The sequence below is a fragment of the Dromiciops gliroides genome, chromosome 2, assembly GCF_019393635.1.
Source record: "Dromiciops gliroides isolate mDroGli1 chromosome 2, mDroGli1.pri, whole genome shotgun sequence".
Classification (NCBI taxonomy): domain Eukaryota; kingdom Metazoa; phylum Chordata; class Mammalia; order Microbiotheria; family Microbiotheriidae; genus Dromiciops; species Dromiciops gliroides.
In genome coordinates this window covers 457,251,516-457,272,328 of record NC_057862.1, presented here as the reverse complement: position 1 = coordinate 457,272,328, position 20,813 = coordinate 457,251,516, and the positions used below count along the sequence as shown (strand labels likewise).

Sequence of the window (20,813 nt, the reverse complement as noted above, 5' to 3'; positions counted from 1 at the left end):
TGGATTCAGGAGTACCTGAATTCAAATCAGGCCTCAGACACTTGACACTTACTAGCTGTGTGACCCTGGGCAAGTCACTTAACACCCATTGCCCTGCAAAAAAACCCCCAAAAAACAAAGCTAATGTGATCATAATATACAAGACTTATAAGTTAATAATAACCAAGTTATAGTAAGACACTAGCAGTGTGACATTTACTTATTGAAAGCAAGTAACTGGCAAAAACATTCAATGTTTAAAAATTGACCATCTGCCTTGGATTCCTCAAAAGTGGGGAGAACTGTACCTACCCCACAGGATTAAGATGAGATAATATATAAAGCAGTTTGAAAACTTAAGCTGTATGTTCACTATTATTTGGAATTCCTTAAGAAGCCCAGAACCAAGTAGCAGGGTCAGTATCCTTTAAAAGCCAATATTTGGAATTCTTTATATACTGTTCCTACCCAGACTATTGTTAAATGTGGTAATGATGATGCCCCTTCTGCAAAACAAAGATCGGCCACCCTGTAGATGAAATTTTCAAAACCATACTTAGACAGGGGCCTATTATACATGTTATTCAGCAATGGTCTACTATGTTTGGAAGTTTTGTTTGGTTGTTTTTTTTGCAAGGCAGTGAGGGTCAAGTGACTTGCCCAGGGTCACACAGCAAGTAAGTGTCAAGTGTCTGGGGTCAGATTTGAACGCAAGTCCTCCTGAATCCAAGGCCGGTGCTTTATCCACTGCAACACCTAGCTACCCTGGAAGTCAAATTGAGTTTTAAGCAGCCAGAAAAACCTGCATACCACATGAAAAAGCCATCCCAAGTTTATTTTCAAAAAACAACAGAAACACATCAGCAGGTACACGAAATGACAGAATTTCTCCTCAGGTCATACATTCACAAGGCAGAAACTTGACAATGACAATGCCTTTGGTATCCATTTTGTTTGCGTGGTTTTTTTTTTTGTAACAATATCCCTTCACAGTGTAAACAAGTACTGTTGTGTTCTCTCACAAATCCAGGAGGAAAGGAAGGCACAACTTGGCAAAAAGATCATATGCAAGAATGATCAGGTGCACAACCTGATGAACACAAACTACTAGCAATCTTGATCCACATTCAGTTCGTGGCCTTTCCATAATTAGGGGGCAACACTAAATCCTGTAACACAAGTCAGGGTCTCCTTTCTTCCCTCCCCCAAGAGTCACTTTATAGTCATGTTAATCTTTAACTTTACATTTTATTACATGTACAAACCAGATACAAGGACGAAAGTCATCCAAGTTCAGCTGCTCCCACTAATACATCAGCTTGGTTGTTTGTTAGTGCATGGGAACAAGCAGTTTCAGTTCAGTGGTCATATTTATAGAAAAATAGATACTACAGCTAAAAAGAAAAAAAATGAGGTAGATAAATTAAAGCTTAGGCTCCAGAACTCTTCTCCTCTCCCATATCCATAAACCTTTGTCCAATCCACCCGAATCCTTATTGACCTTGGTGTTTAGAGTTAACAGTGAAACAAATGATAGCAAATGGAATTGCTGTTCCCTCCTTACTCCCCCCACCAAAAAAAGGCAGGAGGCACTGCCTAGTTGAATTAAATCACCTGAGAGCCCCTTGTTGGGGAGGGGGAGAGGGGGTGTGCAGAGGGGAATCTCCCCTTCAGTGTCATAACTTTACCAGTTATGAAAATGGTGAGAGAACCCTGAAGAGCCAGCTTTGGCACTCTTGGGGTGCTAGCTGAATTGTTCTTAAATAAGCAGCAACCAACACACAAAATTCCTTAAGGACTGTGAACAAGTCCAGTAAAGAAAGGCCTTTCCTTTTGTTTCAGATGCAAAGGTTGAAAGTCCTCATTCTACAACCTTAGTTTTTGTAAAGAAAAAAAAAAAAAGTACATTCAAGGAGTGAGAAAAAACCCACAAACAAGTCTAAATCTAAAAAAAAAAAAAAAAAAAAAAAGGATGGCAGACCTTCTACAATATTTACCCGCATAAACAGTAGCCCATGTAAATAGTTTGGTTGGTTTTTTTTTTCCATTACTGCTCAGGGTTGTTTTTCTCACTTCATTGACAAGGCTCATAAGCAGCACCTTTAATGGAGGAAAATACTAATCTTTGGATGTACAACTCCTATAGCTTGTAGAAGACTATAGTTTAAATAACAAAGCTACTTTGCAAGACCCGCATCTTTCCAAACAGAAGAACTCCTATTCTGTATTGTTGTTTTGCAAAACACCACCATGATTGTAGAGCTGCCCAGAATTTAAAGACAACTACAGTCATTTTGCACATAGATAGAAAAAAAAACAAAAACAAAAAAAGCCCAGAAGTTGTTGGTTTGGAATATTTTTTTAAAGTGTATTATTTGTTCCACCAGCATTCCAGCTTCCATTTTTAGCTGACTGCAATCTTGTTTTCTTCCAGGAAGTGAGGAAATTGATGTTTTGGGACACTGTCAGTAGCACTAGCTTTCTCCATAACATCAGAGCTAATCCCAGACTGTGACCCATCTATCTTGGAGACTGGGGCATTATTCATTACAGATCCTCCACCATTGATAGAAACTGGTAGGGCAGGGATAGGACCACTCTGAATCACGGATATCTCATTAGTCTTCATTGCTAAGCCATTGTTAATCACAGCTGCATACTGGTTCCAAACTGTGGGATCAAGATTCACTGCAGGAGGGACTATATCCTTTGGAAACATCTCAGATACCTTCTTGACTTCGTTGCCCAGCAATGCCATTGTGTTATCAATAGATAGCCTCCTTCCACGTCGGGCAGAATTATTCCACACATGAGTTCCAACGTGGACCTGTTGAAAGAGAAAAGGAAGCAAATAAATCCCTAGATGCTCATAACTGCCCAACTCAGATACATTAAATTTGTTGGGATAAGGTGGGAAAAACCACACAATGATCACTTAGAAACGAAATTGTTTCAAGTCTTGTTGAAATGATTCAGGATCATAAAGCTATGTAGAAAAGAGTCCTCTAACTCCTACCCCTCTGCAAAACAAAACAAAAAAAATACAACATAGCTAGTTTGCTGTTTTTGGCATTGGTGAAGGGATTATTCTTGCTGCATCACCTAACTTAAGCACTGAATGCATTGGCGCTGCCAGTCTGTGGCCAAGACTTAAATACCTAGTTATTTCTGTTTAAGGAGAAAAGACATAACCTAGATTGACCACAAGAGAACTCTAGAAAGAGTCTGGGGGTCTTTATGATAGCTGTGCCCCCCCCCCATTTCACTGGAAAACAAAATCAAGGCTCCCTCTTCATCTCATTCACTCAGATGCACCTCCGTCAATCTCTATCACCCCTGTCTTAAAGAGGTAGGTAGCTCTTCTTTGTCCACAATACCTCCTGTAAAAGCAATCTTATTTCATCCTGTCTTTTCCAGCAAAATGCTCTTAACTTTAGCTCTTCCTGTATAATGGGAAACTTCCCTGCTGTCTACAAAGAAGCCCATCCTCATAAAATACACTTCCCCACCCCCCCCAAACCAAAATGCTCATTTGAGTTGTCTTCTTCCAAAACATTTCACTTTTGTGATCTTGGCTCCCATGAATTCAGTCATCTCTATACTGGTGATTCTTAGGTCTACTTATCTAGGTTTAACCTCTCCTGAGCTCTCCTCTTACAGTCTCTACTTAGAGGACAAATCAAAATAGGTAACAAGCTCAACTTCCAAAACTGAGCTCATTTCCTCCTTACTGTCCAGGGTGTCACTATCCTCTATCCAATCTGTTACAAGATCCTTCTGACTTTGCTTTTCTACTATCTCTGTATATGCCTCCCCCCTCCCCCGCTTCCGACACTGCCACCAACCGTTCACTCCTGGAAAATAAACTAGACAATAAACCTGGTTGATCTCCCTAAAGTCTCTACTTATGGGAATCCATTCAGCTCTAAGTGACTGGTCTTCCTAAAGCAGTTCTGACCATGTCTCACACTGCGCGCTCCCAATTCAATAAACTCAGTGAGCTCCCTATTGGCTCCTGGATCAAATTTAAGGCCCGGTATAAAAACTGCCCCCTGCCCAACCTTTCCAGTTTTCTTATAACTTATTTTGCCCTCACCTTCATATAACTCATCAATCCAGTGACACCAGCCTTTCCTTGCACAAGATACTTCCCAACTCCCTGCATTTCCACTGGGCACTCCCTATGCATAACTTTCCCTCCTCCCATTTCTTTGGATTTTAGTTCACACCTACTGTATGCAACTTCTTCATCTCCCTTAATGCTAGACTTGCTTCTGAGACTAACTCCAGTTTATCTTGTCTTTACCTTGCTCATTCATAATTGTATGTCTCCTTGGGGGCAAGGACTGACTTTTGCCTTTGTGTTCCTAATATTTAGTGCAGTACCAGGCAAATAGTAGGCTCTATACAAATGCCCTTTGATTTGCCTTTCACTTCCTTCTTTTCATTCACTTGAAATATTTTAATTTACCTTTAAATTTCCTTTGGTTGTAAAGGCCCTTCCACAAATCGTACATGCAAAAGGCTTTTCACCAGTATGAGTGCGCTCATGGATCTGAAGGGCACTGGCTGATGAAAAGTTCTTTCCACAGGTGGTACAAATGTGCTGCTTGGCTGTACGTCGGGGTGGGGCCACAAGCAAGGGGCCCACCCCTGGAGACAGGGCAGGAGGTCCCGAAAATGGGCTATTGCTTAGGGGCCGCTCTCCAGAAGCTTCTGTCTTGATCAAGGCTGGTGGCACTCTGACAAAGGTAGCAGGAATGCTACTTCGACCTAAAAGACAAGAATATCCAGCACATTAGATAGACATCTTTAAAATTACTAACTAGCCTATGTCAGTCTAATGATCTTTAAGTGTTTAAGAAAAAAAAATTCAGCAAAATAAAATCTTTATAAAATGACCTGGGGATGTTTTTACTTTATGATCATTACTTCCAAAAAGCTACTGAAATCTACTGTAGGTCCAGTTAACCATCGCTTCCTGGGCTACTGACATGATATAGATGTTAACAATCTAAAATTTAAATTTTTTTACATCATCTCATTTGAGGCTTCCAATTTTTTTTTTTTTAGTGAGGCAATTGGGGTTAAGTGACTCGCCCAGGGTCACATAGCTACTAAGTGTCAAGGGTCTGAGGCCAAATTTGAACTCGGGTACTCCTGAATCTAGGGCCGGTGCTATATCCACTGCGCCACCTAGCCACCCCGAGGCTTCCAATTCTAACAGATACTGAACTTCACAGTTAAGTGACTTTCCCACAATCACTGAGCTGCTAAATACTGTAGGCAAGATTTCATACTAGATCTTGGACCAATTGAACTTGGGTCTGAGGGCCCTAGAATCCAGAACTGGGACCAGTAGGTATATTTGGAAGAAAAGGGATACTTCAGCTTAAAACCTGCTAAATATAGGGGCAGCTAGATGGCACAGTGGATAGAGTACCAGCCCTGGAGTCAAGAGGACCTGAGTTAAAATCCAGAATCAGACACTTACTAGCTGTGTGACCCTGGGCAAGTCACTTACCCCCAACTGCCTCTCCAAAAACAAAACAAAACAAAACAAAAGAAAACCTTTGTTCTAAAATTGCTAAATATTGAAGCAGTATGGTAGCCCTGAGTACTGAACCTGAAAGTCAAGAGACCTGGAAATAAATTTCACCAACATAACCTGAAATCACATATTAAGCAACCTCAGTCCCAGGGTTGGGGAAAATGAAGTCAGGATTGAGGCAAAATCAAAGGCTGTGTATGCCTATAAAATTTAAAGCCCTATAGATAGGACGGCTATGATTTTAATACTTAAGAGTATTGATGGGGGCAGCTAGGTGGCGCAGTAGATAGAGCACCGGCCCTGGAGTCAGGAGTACCTGAGTTCAAATCCAGCCTCAGACACTTGACACTTGCTGGCTGTGTGACCCTGGGCAAGTCACTTAACCCCCTATAGTCCCACCAAAAAAAGAAAAAAAAAGAAGAAAAGAGTATTGATATATATAACTAGCTCTTTATCAAGACATTTTCAATGAGATAAAATGGCTGCTTGATGATATAAGTTTAGGAGCTGGCAAAAAGAATGATTCTTTATAGTTTTAAATACAGATTAAAAAAATTTTTTTTAAAGAACCATTCTTAGATCATGAGTCATAAAAAAGAACAGTAACAGGGCAGCTAGGTGTCACAGTGGATAAAACACTGGTCCTGGATTCAGGAGGACCTGAGTTCAAATCCGGCCTCAGACACTTGACACTTACTAGCTATGTGACCCTGGGCAAGTCACTTAACCCTCATTGCCCCACAAAAAAAACCAAAACCAAAACCAAAAAACAAACCAACCAGTAACAGGCCAAATTTGCCAACCCTGTGAATTCCTATCCAAGTATGGCTAGGAATAGATGATTTAGCAGTCCCTTAGAGATTCAATCAGTGATTGATATTCTCGAAATGCTGTTTTTTAAAAATCAGGACTTTTCTCCCTACACAGCAGCAAATACCTACCATACTCCCCATTTGTAAAATTTAACCCAGGCTCTTCCTTGATAACCTTTCGGCCAACATTGGCATAAGTTAAATCCAAAGCACCATCACCTTCAGTTTCTGCTGGAGGGTTTTCGGGTCCTTCAGCCTTATTTCCCATGTCATCATGACTGATTAAGACAGGTGACTTGGAGGACCTAATACTTTCAGCCTGACTATTTGCTGGAGATAACGCTTGGAATGATGCAGACTCTGGACTTCGGCCGTTTTGATAATCTTGATCTTCCATTACAGATGAGGAATCATTGGTCATGCCATCACTTTCTGCAGAACTTGATTTCAGGCTACTCTGTCGCTGAAGGGTCAGAGGCGGATTGCCCATTTTCCCTGGAGCCTCTAATACTGAGATGCTAGTAAATGCCACAGCTGGTGTTTCTGACTGAGTATCAGTAAATGGAGTAGATGGCTTAGATGAACCACTAGGAGCATCCTGGGAGTCCAAGTCTTCCATATCAACAATGCTTTCAATGGTCTCACCAATGCAATTGACAGTGGCATCTCCATTTTTCTCACTGATAATGGTTGGATCCATATCAACATGGTCACAGGAATTCTCAGGCATAGGGGTGTTAGGAATCTGGCCACCCATGTGCATTCGGATATGTTGCTGCAACACTACTGCATTGGTAAATTTCTTTTGGCAAATGGGGCAAGAATGTTGCATTTTTAAAGGAGTGTTGGCTCTGTGAACTCCATAATGAGTCTTAAGATTGCCTTTTGTGGAGAAGGCCCTTCCACAGATCTTACATTTGAATGGTCTCTCCCCAGTATGAGTGCGATAATGCATTTTCAAAGAGCTTGTGCAGCTCAGAACTCTGTGACAGATGATACATTCATTGGGGTCACTGGTAGTCTTATCAATGTTTTCTACCAGCTGCTGCAACTTCAAAGTCTCAGACCCCTGCTCAGTGGCCCCACTGCCTGAAAAACTACCAATGCTACTACCAGCCTGTGGGGAACTCAAGCTCTGCTCTGTCCCAGATTCAAGACTGGTCACACCAGAAGATGTGGAACCCCCTTCACTCTCTGGGGAAGGCCTGGATGGTAGATCATTGGGAAAAGCACCAAGTGAGTCTTTGGGGGTCAAAGAGAGAGTTTGAGGTAAGCCTAGGGAAGGGGTCCCGGTGGTCAGGGGAGGTTTGCTGTCCACAATCAGATTTGATTCATCCATGGGTACAGATATTCCACACGAGATCCCACTGGCATTTGTCAGGCTATCCAGGTGTTCAGGGACAGGGTGGGGATTCATTTTTATCTGGGGATATTTGTCCTTATGACGCTGGAAGTGAACTTTCAAATTCCCCTTAGTGGTGAAGCGATTGCCACAGATGTTGCATTTGTATGGTCTCTCCCCAGTATGGGAACGGAGATGAATTTGCAAGGCACTATCATTTCCAAACACCTTGCCACAGAACTTGCATTTGTGCTTGAAGAAGGGCTCCTCAGCATTTGGTTTGCTCTCAGAAACAGTAATGTTGGGAGGTTTCCCCTTCCCTTTCTTGGATGGGTCCAACACAGAAGCCACTGAAGACACTGCAGGGAATGGGTTCTGAAAAAGAACTGAGCCCGATGACTGAGGTAGTAAAGGATTTGGAAGACGAGACATTGCATTAGGAAGGATCCTGTTTCCATCAGGCTTTAAAGAGAAGGATGGTAGGCTAGAGGCTACTGAACCAGCAGTTGGGATGCCTATATTGGCATGAGGTAGTTTGCCTTGTTTCAAGGATTCTAGTGACAGGCTCTGGCTTCCAGCCTTTTGCCCAACTAAAGCCAAAGCAGTGGAGAGATGCTGGGACATATGAGTGCCCAGTGTTTTCAAAGGCTCAGAACCATGAGACACTGATGGGTGCTGGCCACTGGTGGCCATCATGGTCATTTGCACACGGATCTGCTCAGTAAGCTGGATTTGCTGAAGCTGTTGTTGCTGGAGACTCATTAGCTGTTCTAGGATCATGGGGAAGGTACCAAAGCCCTGGACTGGTAAAGACACAGCATCAGCACTCCTCTGATTCACAGCTACTTTGGTCCCCCGTAGTGTTTGTAAAGTCACATTAGTGTTAGGAACTTTGCCTTTTGGTAAATAGCTTATCCCATGGGGTGTAGGAGGGGCCGTGGGTTCTGCTTTGAGGTAGGCTCCTGCCTCCACACTAGACTTCTCTTTCTTGTCCACAGAAGCAGTGCAATTCTTTGAACGACTGTCCTTATTGACCTGATTTTCCAAACGATCGATTGGAAAATTCTCTGATGGGGCTGGGGTAACTTCTGTAAAGACCTCAGGAGGTGCTGTCCCCTCACTGTCATTCATGATTAAGACAGGTGGATTTTTAGTGCAATTTTTCTTATGTTCCAAGAATTCAGAAAGGCTGAAGAACTCTGCACAGCATTTCTCACAGATATTAGTTTCCTCACTTCGACATCGTTTAACTCTTCCTCTTATTCCCTCTCCATCTCCAGGGCAGTTTGGTGGACCACCTGAGGGGGGAGGAAAAAGCAAAATTTAATACAGACAAGAAACTAATGTGTGTGTATATAGATATATAGATAGAGATATCCTATCCTAATACAGGGATAAAACTGAGAAGAGAAATGTTTGTGAGTAGGATATTTACTTTAGTGAGATGTACCTTAGAACTTGTTAACCCCCCAAGTATTTCTAAAACTGGCATAATACCAGGGGAGGAAAATTTGGGTTATAGCAGCCTTAGACAGGCAGAGGTGGTAAAGTGGATAAAGTAATTAATGGGCCTGGAGTTCAAATCTGAACTCAAACACTTAATAGCTGTGTTACCCTGGGCAGGTCATGTAAGCCTGTTTGCCTCAGTTTCCTCATCTTGAAAATGAGCTAGAGAAGGAAATAGTAAACCACTCTAGGATGTTTGCCAAGTAAACACCAAAGAGGATCACAGAGTCAGACAGCACTAAACAACAAAGTAGCTCTAGAAGGTTATAACAAATAAAACAGAAAGAACACTGGGCAAGGAAGGGATGGAAGGAACTCAGAGCTGGGAAAGGAAATAAGGAGAGGTTGAACACAAGCCCCTTCCATCTAAATCAGATGTCTAATCTAACCTATTTTACTTTTTAATTTTATTTATTTTTATGCCAGAAAACACATGGACTTGGATTAAGCTTTATTCCCATGAAGATCATAATAAGGATATTTTATCTAGGACTCATCCCTTAGGATTTGCCAGCTATGATTTGATTCATTATTTAAGCTTCACTTGGGGCATCTTTTGACTTTGGTTGGTTTTATTTGGCCAAGGGTGGGGGAGGGGGATCACAATGTTTTTACTCAAATCCAAAGATTCCCTTTGGATGTTTTATATCAACAAAAAGGATGCATGACACCATGAACAGTCTTTGCTTCTTGCCTCTGTAATCTAACCCATTTTACAAATATCTAATCAACTTAAATCTGAGATTAAATATCTTTCCCAGGCTACACAACTATAAAAGCAGCAAAGAGATGGAACAAACTTCAAATCCAACCCTTTACTGAATTCTGTCTTTATACTCACTTTGGGGCTCAGCTGTGAAGGCTAAAACTCAAAGACAAGTTGGCTGGTGTACTAGTTTTTCCTTATCTATATAAGGGGCAAGGGATATTAGATTAGATCCCTTTTTAGGTCTCAAGGTTCATTCAGCATGCCAGTCAAGCCAATCTAAGGTATGGCAAACACGCACAGGTCACTATATAAAAATTAACCCCCTCCTAGTACCGACAGCTGAAATCAGCTAGGAAAGAAGAAATCAGTATGTTCAAATGAATTCATAGAATGGGCAATTAATAAAGCTCAGGCAATTCCCAACTGGTCAAACTTTGTCAGTTACATTTATACAAGTCTCTCTACCCCACCCCCCTCCCCAAATAGGGACTGACTTCCAAGAGTTTGCACTACAGTTCAGCTCCCTTATATGATCCCAGCTTTTTATAGTATTTCTGAAATACTCTTTCAGCTGCATATACATGACAGGGTTACTTGCAGATCTAGTGCCCTAAAGTTAGGAACTTTACTTTCATATTTACTGGCTAAAGCACAAGCAGCCTCTCTAGAACAGTAAGTGTTCCAAAAACCCCTGGGGCCTTTGCGTCTCACACTGAATTTAGGATCTGACATTAGGCAGCAGGTAGGTCACACACAAGTCTTTTATTACAAAACAAAACCAAAAAATTTTATTTATAGTTTTGAGTTTGTGTCTATTTGGAAGCAGAATCCAACTCCAAGCCAGACCACTTTTTCTACTTTAAAAAGAAATATATGTAGATTCTTTTGTAAAAATACAACTCACAGAAAGCCAGTAATTATTGGTATTTTTCTTTTAAAAGGCCTGTCTTTTAAGACTCAACAATTGAAGGTCTAGTCATTGTCCCTCTTCTCCCTCCTCAAAGATAATCTACTCCCAACAGTCTATGTGTCTTGCTCAAATTTGTGCTGTTCCCACTCCTGCCTATGCATTCATATCCCTTTTGTCATCTTAGTTCACTAAAAATACACCTAACCCATATTGAGGTTTTCTTCCCTTCTTATACCTTGATTTTTGACTACTCATACCATATGGCACACCGTTCCACTTTGGAAGATTTTTGAGGGAGGAGCTTACTATACTTCAGAGAATTACCTGGGACACAGATGATAGCATAAAGAGACTTATCTAGTCATAGTATACATTCCAGGTGTGAATTCCTAAGTTGATATCTTCCTGCTTCATAACTGGCTCTAGCCACGAAGCCCTGTTGCTTCTTCCATCATATATCCATACATATAAAAGTTCTCTTCCCATCTAAATTCTAATCTTGTGGACCAAGAGAGAATATCCCCTTTCTTTTGCTCCCTAGCTACAAGCACCATGTTAAATATATGAGGTATTCGTCCTAGTCTAGTCCTATCATACATAGACTGATCCTTCTAATTCTAATTTCAGCCAACCTCTCATGTTACAGTAGGAAAATAAGGCCCAAGCCTAAGAGGACTTGCAACATTAATGATAAAACTGGGGCTGGAGGCCAGGTATCCTGACTCCCTGGAGTCTAGTAACAAGTGCCTTACAAGTGCCTGCCTTACAACTCAAGTGAAATAGAGTGTGGTGTGGCATGACAAAGAATGCTTAACTTGGCATCACTCTCAGGACCCTGTCTAGTTCTAGATTTAGGGTTCTATAAAATTATAGGGCTGTGGACTACAGGTCAGTGAATTCTCAAACTTTTTGGTTTGGGGACTTCTTTGCATTCTTAAAAAGTGGAGATTCTTCCCTTCCCAAAGAGCTTGTTTATGCGGGTTACATTTATCAAAATTTAAATCTTGTTATAAGTAGTTTTGACCTAATAGACCAAGGGTCAAGACTCCAGGGGTCCCTAGACTACACTTTGAGAACCTACTGTACTAAGTTTTAGGGCAAAAGGAATGTCAAAACTTGAGAATCAGGAAACCTGGATTAAAATCCTGGCTCTGATGCTTGACAAGCTATGACACTTCTGTAACAAGCCCCAGGATCAGTCCTGGGGCCTCCCCTTTTCTATACTAATTCTATAGAATTCCATTAGTTCTGGTTGATTCAATTATGAGCAATATGCTGATGATTCTTAAATCTACTGATCCAATCCTAACCTCTAATCCTAGATTTATACCTCCCACTGCCAATTAGACCTAAACTGGATATACTGTAGACATCTTAGAAGCAACATGTCCCAAAGTGAATTCATTATCTTCCCCAAACCTTCAGCCCCTCAATTCCATCCTTCTCTATTACTGTTGAGGCTACTGCCAGTCTTTCAAGTCACCCAGGGTCCTTAGGAGAAGTCTTTGTGACCCTGACTGCTTACCCATCATATCCCATCTCTGCCAAGACCAGTCAACTTTCCCCCTCCTTAATTCTTATATATGCTCCCCCTTCTCTTCTGACATTGCCACCACTAGAGAGCGGGCCTTCGCCACCATCCTCCCAGGCTATTGCAATAGTGGTTGGTTTGTCAGCCTGCCAAAAAGTCTCTCCCTGTCAAAGTGAGCTATCTGAAGCACAGGTCTGATAAGTCACCCCCTTAAACTCGAAGGGCTCCCTAACCACCAGGACCAAATACAAAATCCTCTTTGGTGTTCAAAGCTCTTCATAATTTGGCCTTCTCCGACCTTACACCCCTCTGTGTATGTACATATGAGCTCTTTCATCCAGACACTGGCCTCCTTGCAGTTCCTCACAAGAAACTCCCATTTCCCAACTCAAGGCACTTTCCTCGGTTGTACTCCAGGAGGACAATGCTCTCCCTCCCTCAAACTTCTGGCTTCCTTTAAGTCTGACCTTCTAAAGGAAGCTTTTCCTGATCCCTCTTAATCCTAGTACCTTCCTTCTGTTGATCATTTCCAATCTGTCTATAACTTATTTGTACTTAGTTATTTGCCCATTGTCTGCACATTAGACAACTCCTTGAGCAAGGATTGTCCTTTTGTATTTTTTCATCTCCTCAGTGCCCAGCACATAGTAGGTGCTTAATAAATTGTTTGACTGACTGATCCAAGACTTTCTTTGCTGTAATTACTAATAGGGGAAAAAAGGGCAGTGAGTATTTTAAAAATTACAATTGCTGAGGCCAAGGACAGTGAATGGTTGCCCAGAGTGATTTACAGTTAGATCACCTAAAACATTTACTCTGCAAGTCGACTTGACACTCTTTACCTAAGAAAACATTATCAGTAACATCATATTTGACAGTCTTAAACTTCAATGTGGGGGGAGGGGGCTTTACTTGTGTACAAAGCAAACCTGTGAAGCATGTCTACATCCAAGATCACCTCTGTCCAAATACTGTATCAGTGTTTGCAAAGTAGCAAGAGGGGTCTTGGAAGAACATTGTTCATGCACTCAGGTTAACCTCTTAAAAAAAAAAATAGGGATTGTACTTCTGCACTGTTTTCCCATCTTTCTACCTCCCCCCAATTTCAGGAATGTTATCTCTCAGCATCTAGGTATCCAATAAGTTAGAAGAATGCCGGATACCCAGCAGGGGGTTTTAGATTCAATCACTGCCAAATGGATAGAAAATAACCTACTATTGTAAGCAAGTCTTCATCCTATACAATAGTAGATGAAATGCTCAAGAACCTAGGAAACTCTAAACAGTATCTTGACTGCATTTTAACTTCTCATCATTTGTTTCTATATTAAAAATAAGGAAACTACTGATAGATTATGGAAAAAAAGCATAATCAACCCTCCTGAAAATAAAAAGGCAATTATGTTTTTCCCTCCTTAAAATTACAAAGCAGAAATCCTCAGTGATCAGTATGATAGGTTCTAGTATAAAATCCATTTTTAATTCTTACCATTACTCTTTCTAAAGGTGTCCAATCTGAAACCCATTTAAAGAAAATCAGGATTAAATTAAAATTCAAACTAGGACAGGGTTATTGTATAGAGTGGCAAAAGAGATTTACCAACCTTTAAAGGAACACTTCAGCCGAACACTAACACACATTCCAAGATTTAGGTTCTACTTGCTAAGTGCTCTGCTACATTAGTACTGCTCAAGCCTCTCAGTTTGATATATCCAATCAGAGCTGCTCAAGTCTTGACGTGAGGCAAATGGTTCTAAGTCATGGAACCTCAGTTTCCTTTGTAAAAAAATGAGGCGGGCTTACAAGTTTCCCTTCTGGTTCTCAACCATTTTTTTTTTTTAGTCAAAGACTGCATTATTAAGGGAAGGCAAGCCAACTATGGGGACACCAGTTCTCCTTAAAAATTCTTTTTGGGGGGGTATATTAGACCCAAGACACTTTTCAAAATGACCTTAGCAATCAAAGACTACCACCACCTTAACATAACTAGATTTTATATAGCACCTACTATGTGCCAGGCACTGTGCTAAGTGCTTTAAAAATACACATTTGATCTTCCCAATAACTCTGAGATGGCACCATTATTCCCATTTTACAATTGAGGAAACTGAGGCTAATAGGTCAAGTGATTTGCTCAAGAACACAGAGCTAGTAGTGTCTGAATAGCTAAACTAGTTTTTCTCCAAAACTGGCTGCAAGATGATTATAACCTTTCTAAATGTGAGCCTAATAATGGAATATTGCTGCCATCTTCAGTGACAGTAAAGTACTCAAAAAATACCATAAGCATGTAATACATAGAGACATTTTATGTTGGTTTTGCTAACTGCAGTCGTCACCCCCTCAAACTTTGTTAAAAAGAGATGCCTCTACTGCTTATGGGAAAGAGATTGGAAAGCTAGTTTGATATAAAAAACAAAACCTCAATGACATTTAAAGTACCAGGTATCTTACAAGGTACACAGTGCAATTGTGTGTTGTCTTTAGACTCCCAAGAACATATATTCAAAATATCCAAGCTATACTTGTTGACCTTTCCAAAGCTCGGTTTCTCCCATTTGTATGTAAAATGAGGGGTTATGATCCGAGGTCCCTGCTAGCTCTACATCTAGGAGAAGGGTTATTATTCTAGCCCTAATAGATTCTTGCTATAATATTTCACACGAGTATAAACACTTGAAGTTATTTGTTTCACTATGTACAAAAAAACAAAAACAGAAACACGGAGTAAGCAAGAGAAATGGATACAAGATTGAAATTCAACAGTGCCTATCTCAGTAAAGGCTCTGAAAGAGAATTTCTTTCTCAGCATTCAATAAGACTAAAAATTACTCCCAACATCAAGACATTTGTGCAAGTTAATACAAAAAACAAACTGTCTATGCTGCCAAGTCAGAGTATCCCAAGTCTAACTCTTGACATCCACATATTTATACCTTTACCACAAGTCTAAAATACGCTAGGAAGGGCAAGGTTATTTCTTTAACACTGTCAGTGGCAGCAGTGGCACCTAGTACATTATCAAATACATGGAATGAATACCTAAACTAAAAAAAAAAAGAGTGGGGTTGAAAATTAGTCAATATATTAACCACAAAGTAAGTATCTTTTCTTGGGGTTCAAATGCTACATTCTTTGTAGGCAGCAAATATTTTGCAATGCAAACTTTTTAAGTGGTCAAATAGAAGTTAAGCACAAGAAATATGCATGCTTCTTCCTCCCCCCCATCTGAAATTTAAACTGAATCTTATAGTATCTATCCAGAAGCTTCCAATGACTTTTCCAAGCTTCATAAGAGCTTCCCCTTAATCTGTATGTAAACTTCACATTTCCAGTAAGTTTATGAGCTAGAGTGAAAGCTTCGGAAACAGTACTCTTTCCTTCTAAGTGATAAGATTTTTCATTCTTAAAGTTTAAATAGCCACTATTTTTTTTAAAGGGTATAAATCTTAGACTTTAATGATGGTAATCCAGTATGGCACAATGGGCATTTTAAACCCTTTAGAGAAAATGCTAATTTTCAGTATGTAGCATTATTCCTCTGACCACCTGCTGATTTTTTGATCTGCTAATTGATTGTCCCGTTACCGCGACCATTTTCCTCCCCAAAATGGCATTGTTTTCTGAGGTAGGTCTCAAATTGCCTTGCAAATTAGGTGGGCCCAACCTTAAAAGGCATACACACCTAGGCCCCTAGCTCAGTCAAAAATAACTGGAGCAGAGCATTAATGGTATTTGAAAGTCTTTTGTTCTATATTTCAGTATCCAAGATTTTCTTCGATGGGACTAATGCTTTCAAAACATAGATCTGGGAATTTTAAAGTCCTCCAAATTCCAACTGTAAGAGAAACCCTCTTTCTCTGGAGTAATTCAGGCTTTCAAGGCTTCACCCTCCCACTGCTTCTGATAGCAATCACAAACAGAAGTTGATAGATTTCTGTTATGCTTTCAGGTTGAACCCCAGCAGTTTCTGCCCCACTTGCAGAGAAGCTCTCAAATTCAATTCAAAAAAAAAAGGGGGAAAAACCCTTTTTCGGATGGGGGGGAGGGCAAGGAAGACACCCTAAAGCAACTCAACTGGGGGAAACCTTGTGAGATACCCAGGGCTCAAGAGGGCTCTACAACTGGGGGAGGAGAGCAGTGTTAACACCAGATGAGGCTGGAGGTCTCCTCAGCTGCCAATCTTTACCCAAAACTGCTTCAAAAAACAAAAACAAGACAAGGTGTGAGTTACCTGAGGAAAGATGATGGGGGGGGGAGGGGAAAGAAAAGGACGGTTAGTATTTAACTGAACTCTAGATGGCGCCAGTTAGCAGTTCAGTTTTCCACGGGAAATACATACAGATACAGTAGTTGTTAGCAATTAATAAGAGTCTAAATTGAGTGCAAACTTGCTTCTGATTAACAAAGACCTCCCAAAAGTGAGAATAGCTCGGCGGTACTTTAAAACAATAAAGGCCCGAAACTGCTGACTGAAGTGTCTTAGAGAAAGTAACTTTTTGGAACTAGAATCCAAATTTTACTCCCAACTTTTGCTCTGAAATAAAATAGCTACTTAACGCACTCAGGTAAGCTAGGTGAGGAAAATTCGCAAAACTTAGCTGACTCCTCCCCCACCCCCAAAATCAAGCATGCAGCCCCCAATGTTAACCCTTTTGTCTCTGACGGGTCCCTAGAGGCAGCTCTCCAGCAGTGGGCTGCTATTTACATGTGGAATCACCACCTCCACCCCCCAGCCTAACCTAAGGCACAAAGGAAAAACAGTCATGCATTAAACATGGGATTTATTGCCTTCTGGTCGAATCCAAACTCCCCCAGTCACCAGTAGCCAGGACCCCCCACCCCCAAAACTACATTTGGTTCTCCCCCCCAAAAAAAAAACCCGTACAATCCAGGGTGGCCGTGCAACCGCTCAAGGGTTTCAGAACTAGGACTACTTAAAAATAAGGCTTAAAATGGGGGGGGGGGCGAATTTGGGTTACACAAGATCACTTGCGTTAAAGCCCAAGTTGCTTTTTAAAAGCACACAACCAAATCTCTCTCGGGTGGAGGGTGTGGCTGTTAACCAACTCGACTAACTATACCTATTTCAAGAATGATTAATTGGGAACCAATCGAAATTCCAGTTCCTCTCCAGATATCATTGAGTCGGGGTTGGAAACTAGGGGCCCGAGACCACTTCGATCTTCAAATCCCTCACCCCAAACAGCTGGTTTCAGTGTCTTAATTAGTTATGCGGAGGGACCCCAGAATCTAATATTGTAGCTGTGCAACCACCACACACACCCACAATCGGAGACTATTTGGCGGCGGGGGAGGGGGTGAGAAGGGGGAAGGAAAGAATGGAGATAGTGGAGCTCGAATATCTAAGTCACTTGGAACTGCCAGAGGCGAAGTGGCTAAAAAACTTTCCACCTCTAAGTCCGGGGGGAGGGGGGAACGAATAGCAAAGAAGGGTCCGGGTGGAAGTACTCGTCCGTCTCGGGAAGCACACCAAAAACGAAAAGACCAACGCCCCCCCCCCCCAGTCTCTAGTTCCTCCACCCCGCCCCAGTCATCCCTTTCCCCTCCCCCCCCACCTCTCCCAGTCCCCATCCCGCCCCCACACATCATGGGGACCCAGCGTCAGAGGAATAGAGAACCCTCAAAACGTACGTCTTCCTTCAAAAAAGGAGTCGGGGTTAACTCGGGGGTGGCGGGGTGGGGAAGCGACCTCACGCCACACACAACACCCATTCCCCAACTGCCCGGACCGTCCCCATTAGCTCACCGCGGGTTATTTTAGGAAGTCGGAAATCAAAGATGGCTGGAGGTCAGGCTACAAAGGTCCGGGGCGACTGCGATAGCCCGGGGGGTGGGGGTGGGGATGGGGGAGAAACAATAAGTTGCACCCCCTCACCACACTTCCCTGGGCCCCAAGGGGAGGGCAAACCGAGTAGACAGATCCCGCGAGCTCCCGGCGCCCCCGGGGAGCGCGGAGGTCAGGGGTTCCGTGACTCTTGCCTCCTGCCCGTCCCCCCACCCCCCCCTTTGCCCTGGGTGGAGGTGGGCGACGAGACCAGAGCAGGTCGCGTGCGCAACAGTTCGTATCCCCCGGGGTACGTAAACCCCGCCGACCCCAGCTCCAGAGAAACGGGGGGGGGGTGAAGATTAGGCACGGGGATAGGAGAGGGAAGCGCAGAGCCGGGGATCGAGGGCAGCTGCAAAGAGGTTGAAAGGTCTGGAGCCCTGAGAGTTTTTTAAATACACCCTAAATTGTTCCGAACACAGCAATTGCATCTCTTATGCCGAAAAGCCTAGGAGCGGCACAGGGCAGCGAATTACACGGGAAAACGTCCGTCTTAAATATTCCCCTTTCCCATCAAAAAATAAAAAATACAAAAAGCCAAGTGTAGGGCGCTGACCCCAGTACAAGAAGAGAGAAGCCCAAGCTGTAGCCCCGAGAAGCTGCACCGAGTCCCCGAGCGCTGCGGGTCTCTGTCCCCGGCCGTCGATCAAAGTTCTACGGGGACCCGGAGAAGCCCACTTCCCTTGCCCATTTACCGTGTTCTGCTGCGGCGGCAGCTGGGGTCGTAGCTGAGGAGGCGGCGGCGACCGAAGAGCAGGCTGCCGCATCTGGAAGCTGCAGAGGTTCTTCCGAAGAGTTGATGTGCTGGGGTTTCGCCTGCTTGCGTCTCGACATGGTTCGAGCATCGGGAGCAAAATTGTAGCAATTATTTTCCCCTTCACAACAAATTCCTAGAGTTGGGAAATATCCCCCTTCGGCTGGAACGCGCATGTCAGAGTAATTATGATTATCAATAATGCATTGCGATTTATCATGAGCCCTGACAGCTGATTGGCCTGGGTCCAAAAGCTCACAGATTATTTAAATAAGCCCTCATTGATCAGGGTGGGGAGGGGGATTGTGGGTTTTGTAGTCCGGCCCCTGAACGGTTCTCTATGCCTGCGACAAAAGGCTTGAGTATCGAGGGAGTTGAGCTAATTAGCATGCATGTTCAGATTGGCTCCCGGGACATAATGAAATTCAAGGGGACACGTCGTGGTACCCCATGAAAATGTACACACGCATGCAAACATTTGTTTTTCCAAATGAGGACTTAAAGATAGCTCCGTGTCTAGGACTTTTTAGTGGCGTCCTTTAATTAATGTTTTGCAAGGGTGAAATTAGCCATCAAGTGAACTCCTTCGAGTTCTTTTTTAGAAAGGTATTAAATCAGAGGGGTAGGGGGAGGTGCTGCTTAGGAGACGAGTTATCACCCGGCGTCTGTTCTGATGTGATCAAGTTATGAACCTAGTTTCGGGATGAATGGCTTAGCCCTAGGTGTAGTCGCTCTCAGTATACTTAAACTTTTTTTCCCCTTAGCCCCCGCCCCGCAAAGAATCAGCGATAGGAGAGGTATGCGTTTGTGCACCTTTCTTAATTTTGGAAGTATCTTTTCAGTATCCAAATACTAACCCATCTAGCTGCTGCTTCTTCCGCAAAATCTCCTGGCGCCACAGGAGATGAGCCTAGAGCTTAAATGTTAACTAATAGCTACAATGACTTCTCTATTGAATTCACGCTCATAACGACTAGTTTATTGTTCTAATGTCACCTTGATTTTTCTACTTTAAAATGTCTCACTAATACATTTATTAAATGAAGGCCGGCTTCAACCAAACGCTGTTAAAGCAATGGGATAAAAACTGCAAGCAGTTACTTTTCAGTCTTCTTTTATATGCCATAAAAGTCTGATCATTATACTTTTTATTACGTAGACCAGTATTCATCGGACAAAACAAAACTCCTTTCAGAAAGGGTTGGAAAGTTTCTTTGCAACAGCGGCAGTACCAAAACAGTAATCGAAGATAGGTAATATTACTCCAGTGTGGATTATGATTAATAATTATTGAAGCTTCCCTCCCCGCCCCACCCCCACCTTTAAAGTACAGCCTTTATCATGGAAAAGGTTCATAGTTCAAATGAGCCCACCAGCAATGCTGGACTAGAAACTCTTTATCATCACGACACAATCAAACACCTTCTGACACCCGGAAGGTCCTGGGGATTGTTAATTATATATACATATTTTTTTTACCACAATATATCACACTTCACTGAGTGCCTTACTTGTAGTTTGTGCTTAATACACACATGTTGAATGAATGAATGACATTTCTTGCAGTCTTTCATAAATCTTTGTGGTTTTCCATTACTAGAATGGGAATACAGTCTCAAGCATTTATTTCACTGAAAGGCATTATGCAAATATAGACTTTTCTTCAACATCAGCTGTTTGCATTTTCTGGATTAAGTGTAAAGGGCTCCGTCTATAAGTTAAGTAGGAATTTAAGATAATATATTTGTGGGTAGGACGTTACTCTAAGTGAATTCAGCTGGATGTTTTCTGCAGCAGAAGGTGGATGTTGAATATTAGGCCATCCTAAGCATTAATAACAATGATAATAAGTATCTTTTCCGTATCCAAA

General features: G+C 42.2%; 1 protein-coding gene across 1 annotated transcript; it reads right to left on the bottom strand.

Moving 5' to 3' along the window:
* Window positions 1–811: 811 nt before the first annotated feature.
* On the bottom strand, window positions 812–19,119 carry SALL4 (spalt like transcription factor 4). Its single transcript, XM_043986103.1, has 4 exons — window positions 18,885–19,119; window positions 6,472–8,982; window positions 4,451–4,752; window positions 812–2,806 (listed from the first exon to the last, which is right to left on the bottom strand). The coding sequence occupies exons 1-4, from the start codon at window positions 19,117–19,119 to the stop codon at window positions 2,384–2,386; spliced, it is 3,471 nt and encodes a 1,156-aa protein (XP_043842038.1). The 3' UTR covers window positions 812–2,383.
* Between the last annotated feature and the right edge of the window lie 1,694 nt (window positions 19,120–20,813).

Bases quoted from the DNA above. Each gene is read 5' to 3' on its own strand.
- SALL4 (XM_043986103.1), bottom strand. From the start codon at position 19,119: ATGCGCGTTCCAGCCGAAGGGGGATATTTCCCAACTCTAGGAATTTGT. The intron at 4,753-6,471 runs GTAGGTATTTGC...CTTGTCTTTTAG, and splicing joins TTTTACAAATGGGGAGTATG to GTCGAAGTAGCATTCCTGCT. The intron at 2,807-4,450 runs GTAAATTAAAAT...CTCTTTCAACAG, and splicing joins CAACCAAAGGAAATTTAAAG to GTCCACGTTGGAACTCATGT.